This window comes from Pteropus vampyrus, unplaced genomic scaffold (genome assembly GCF_000151845.1).
Source record: "Pteropus vampyrus isolate Shadow unplaced genomic scaffold, Pvam_2.0 Scaffold53, whole genome shotgun sequence".
In the NCBI taxonomy this organism is placed as follows: Eukaryota; Metazoa; Chordata; class Mammalia; order Chiroptera; family Pteropodidae; genus Pteropus; species Pteropus vampyrus.
Window position 1 is genome coordinate 4,910,854 of NW_011888834.1, and position 4,981 is coordinate 4,915,834.

The 4,981-nt window shown below is 34.6% G+C and overlaps 1 protein-coding gene across 1 annotated transcript in view; it reads left to right on the forward strand.

The window, feature by feature from the left end:
• Positions 1 to 440: 440 nt before the first annotated feature.
• ADAM28 (ADAM metallopeptidase domain 28) overlaps positions 441 to 4,981 on the forward strand; it is a 58,122-nt gene continuing 53,581 nt past the window's right edge. The window contains 1 exon segment of the mRNA XM_023530774.1: positions 441 to 663. Coding sequence (XP_023386542.1) covers positions 612 to 663 — 52 coding nt within the window. The 5' untranslated portion in view covers positions 441 to 611.

The following is a 4,981-nucleotide window of genomic DNA, read 5'->3' on the forward strand; positions in this document are numbered from 1 at the left end:
TTTATAAGCTACACATTGCTGGAGTCCCTAGTATACCTCCCTTCACCCTCTGGGCTTCAGTTTCCTCACATGTAAGTTGGAGATGTTAAGACCTTCATTAAAAACGTTTTTATAAGAACTAATGACACTAAATAGCATGCATTGCAAATGGTATCAGGCATGTATTAAAAGGAAGGGGCTATCCTAATATTTCAGAAATTACAATATACAGGAGCTATAATTTGGAATATGAGTTCAAAGTGGAACTGCCCTTATCTGCATCCAGATCCTAATAAACACCCACATTTATCAAGACACAGCAAAACCATGATCTCACGGAGGTTTATTGGGCTACAGGGATGTACTGGAAATGTTCTCTTTTGAGAGAACATAGCTGTGATGAAGGCATCTTAGAGCGAGGAGGCAGCCAGGACTTCCGCCCACTGTGCCACTGTTGCAGGGCCACAGCTTCGAGGTTGTGCAACACCTTCAGTAAACACTTCCTGGAGCAGAGACTGGAATGAACCCCAGAGTTTCATTCTGTCTCACTGGAGCGGAGGAAGCCACAGACCAAGCAGCGCATGTCTGTTTGAGGGAGAAGAGCAGACACTGCGTTCCTGGGATCACCCAGGATGTTGCAAGGGCTTCTTCTGGTGGCCCTTTTCTTCCTCTTTCCAGTTCCAGGTAGGTGTTTAACTCCTTTTTAGGTTCTGTTAAATATATCAGTAAACTGCTTGCTTTTCATCTTCTCTCAATATCTTTTTTTTCACTGATTTTACTAACTAGTTCAGCTGGTTTTAATCTGTTGTTTTGGGAGGGATGTAACCGATGTAAAGGAGAGGCAAAGTGACATCCTTAATCTTTATTTACATGTCTGATCTGAGAATATAGAAATCAAGTGGAAGTTTTCATTCAGCATAACTTAAATAATGAATATGATCTTTGAGCTGAAAAGTGAAATTCATCAAAACCCACCTTGTCATTTTTAAGCAGTAAAGATGCAGTGGATTTGTCTGGTTATTGGTGTGCTAAAGGCATCGGAATGTATCTGTTATTATTATTGAGACCAGTTGGCTCGTCCAGTACCTTTTGAGCGGACATTTTTATATTTAGTCCTTTCTTTACTGGAGATAATAAATATGAATAAATAAAAATAAGTAATTGATCGATTTTATTTTATAAATCACTATGATATTACTTGATCAAAACAATGTTACTAAGCTTAAGTTGATCTTTCACTTTTAAACGTTTAAGAATTTAAAAGTAGAGGAATCCTATTTCTTAATACTAAATCATGTCTAGCATGTCTCTCCATTTCTGATAAGTCCTCCAATTAGATTTTGGTTAAAGTAGATTGGGAAACATTTCCTTAGCCAATTTTTATTTCTAGAGCTTATTTAAGTTACCACACTACCTTTAATACCTTAGAATCCATTCCTGGTCAGGCTTTTCTTGGGTTTTAGAATGCTTACTGGGACCTAGGAAAGGAACAGGTTATCAACAAGAAGGATGGGTTTAAGGAAGAAAATATTGTCTTTCCCCTTGCACTCACTCAGTACTTTGTCACTAAAAATGACTTTCCTTTTCCCCTTGTGTCTGATTCGTTTTTCCGACTTGTGAAAGTTTTACATAATATCTTTAAATATAGAACTGTTAGGCATTTAAGTTATTGACATAAAATTCTTACTCTTTGAGTCACATTTGATAGAAATCTTCTTTTCGTATGTTGTCCAAAAATACTTTCACCAAAAACTCTTTGGGACATTTTGCTTGGAACATAAGAATTGCTTGGGTACAACCTTAATGTGACAGCATAAAGATCAATCTGAATCCATTAACAGAATTACACAGCTAACACTGGAGCCCACCCACATTGTAGCCTTGTCAGTTAAATTGGACATACTGACTGATTCTGTTCTCCCTTGTGTTTGTATTCACAACATGGCACCAGGAGATGCAATTTCCTTAGAAGTCATGCCTAAAATCTCCAAGTATTTGGTGGTAGCAGCAGAGGTTCTGAAGTAGCTCTTATGAGAACAGGGGAGCAGACAGACAACTGCCCACCTTATCCTTCATTTCAAACAAAAAGCTGTCCCTCTTTTTACCTTCCATCTTGTATTTTCAAGACTGTCTCCCTGGTCACTGAAATACCCTCATATTGTTTCCTATAGATATATTTCCCAGCCAGAATATAAGAAGTAAAGTGATTTTCATTTTCCCATCTCTTTTTTTGTGTTTCTGCCCCATCATTCAAAGAACAAATGTGTGCTTCTGGGAGCATGGCTTTTGCCTGATTCTCATGTATATGAAATAAAAGAATGAAGTAAAATTAGGCCAATTGTTTGTAATGAGCTCAACAATCCCCTGAGAAAAATAACTTATGAGATTTCATCATAGGAAAGAAAAAAATGTTTAAAAGGGTGTGACAGGTATTTAGGGAGAGGAATTAAATGCACAGGCAAAGAGAAAAGGTCTAGCAGAATATCCAGGGGGTACAGTAATTAGAAATTATTTTATTTCAAATTAGCAATTCTTGGTTATCTTGATAAGCTGACTAGAGGACCCTAGGGAGTATATATAATTTCATTTTAATAGCCAAAATGATAAACTTAATTAAGATGTGTTTTTTCTTCCATGTGTGTACTCACTTTTCCTACATGAACTTTGAAATCATCAGATGATTTGAGGGGGTACAGAGAACCCCAGAATTTAAGTCAATATCATTGCATCAACCCTGATTCAGGGCTTAATGTCGTGTGTTCGGTTTGTAAAGACATTGCTTTAAACAGTTTTGAACAGATCTGAACAAAAATGTCAATGTCATGTACAAATGCGCTAAACTCCAAAATGGCCCCCAAAACATTAGAAAAATAAAATAGCTTCCAGACCAGTGTCTGTTATATTAATCCTGTCAATATGCTTTATCTTTTTAAAAACTAATAAACATAAAAATAACTATCTAATCTAAACCAAAATAACAGGTTTCTTTTTCTTGATCCAGTTTGCTAGTCAAAACTAATCAAGCACATGTAAGTTCTGTGGGAAAGGGAAAGAAGTATTAAAATGAATTAGTAGAAACATATTATGTTACATCTCGGATTTGTGTAATCCCTCGATGGCAGTTAGTTATGTTTGTTCCACAGGCTTCAAAATAATTAGCCTGTATTATTCAGCTGGGAGGAGGCTGAACCATCTCTATCAGCCTTAAGGATGAATGAGCTAAACAATATTTAGGTCTGCTGCATCTCTCCAGCTGCTGTGTGATTTGTTATATCTCAAATTGCATTCATTTGGGGGCCATCCTGGTTTTAGAAAAATAAGGGCCATTAAGGGAAATTCAATCCTTTTCTGTAGAAAAAGTACTCTGTCGCAAGAGTTTGGGAAGAGCTGGAAATTGTTCATTTCAAACTAAAGAAAGTGAGAGGTTACTGAAGGTTTTTAAAAAATATTCTGGTTTATTTTATATATTGGAAGCGCTGTACCATCAAACAGAGTTAGAAATAAATTTCTTTGCTAATTTTCATATTTCTACTCCATATTTAAGAGGTTATTGGTAATTTCTGGTTTCATAGAATGTTATTTATTATTTTTATTTTTTATTAAACTTATTGGGGTGACATTGGTTAATAAAATTATATAGGTTTCAAGTGCACATTTCAATAATACATCATATGTATATTGCATTGTATGTTCACCACCCAAAGTTAAATTTCCTTCTATCACCATATAATTGACCCCCTTTACCCTTGAAATATTAGAATTTAGATACTTCCTAGAAGCATGGAGATCAGTATCTATATCAAAGAGAACTTGTGCTGGTTGTATTGGCCTATTCCTTTCTCACCCCTTCTGAATGAAGAATGTGCATGTGTTAATCACTTTCTGTTTTTATAAAAAGAATCAGTTAAGTAGTTATAATTTTATGACCTGAGGACAGCTTTGACTAATATTTCTATCAGAATAAGGTGTATTATGGATGAAATCCATTTTTTATGTAGCATTTTTTTAAAAGTTACTCTGTTTGCAACGTTGGTGAATATATGGCTTCCTGAGCTCTGTGATAATGGGACTAATTGCCCTGAATGGACACAATCCACCAGCCAGCATGTGCGCCTTATGGTATGCTTGTCTGATGTCACAGAGTTTACAGGGGGCTGTAGGAAATTGTGTCCCTAATTTCTGGCAGGGATTATTTTCTTACTTCTTGGAATCTTATTATTTTGAAATAATTATAATCATGAAAATTTTTTACTCAATGGAAAGACAATGATCAATTTAATATTTCTTTTGACTTTTGAATTTTGTTATAAAAATTATTTATAACTAATGTTATTATTGCCCTTTACCAAAAATTAACTAAATACAAATAAAAAGATGATTATGTCTATAAGAGTACAAAGTAACAGAGTAACAGAGAGACTTTGTAATATAATTCTGGAAATATGACTATGTAAGGAGATTTTTTTTTATCCCAACTGATTAGAACTTTATCCAAAGGATTGCTGCCTCTTCAAGGAGATTATAGGGGATTCTGTATTTATTTGCTGAAAATCATAGGCTACGTTACTGGACTAAGAGATCATTGTATTTGCCTCCTCTTTTCAAACAATTAAAAAACCCAAATTAAACCCAAAGTTAATGTATACTAGTGTTGATGCCATGACTTTAAGTGTTTTTGAAGTGTTTTGAAGAGTAAATCTCAGGTCACTGAAAGAAAAGCAGTTTTATCACTTTACCACCTCAAATCTGATCCAATGCATTTTTAGCCATTGTAATCACATATTCTGTATTTCAAAGTTACATGTAAATGGCTCTTGAATGATGAAATGAGTTAAAGCCATTATAAAATGGTAAAAGAATTTTTTGAAAGTTCCTTCTTTAGTTTCTGAAGAAATTTTTTTAAAAACAAATATTTATTCTTTGGGCTACATTGGGATAAGTGCACAGCCATCCAAGATGACCAACGAAAAATATTCAGTTTTATTTGTTAAAAGATCAACCA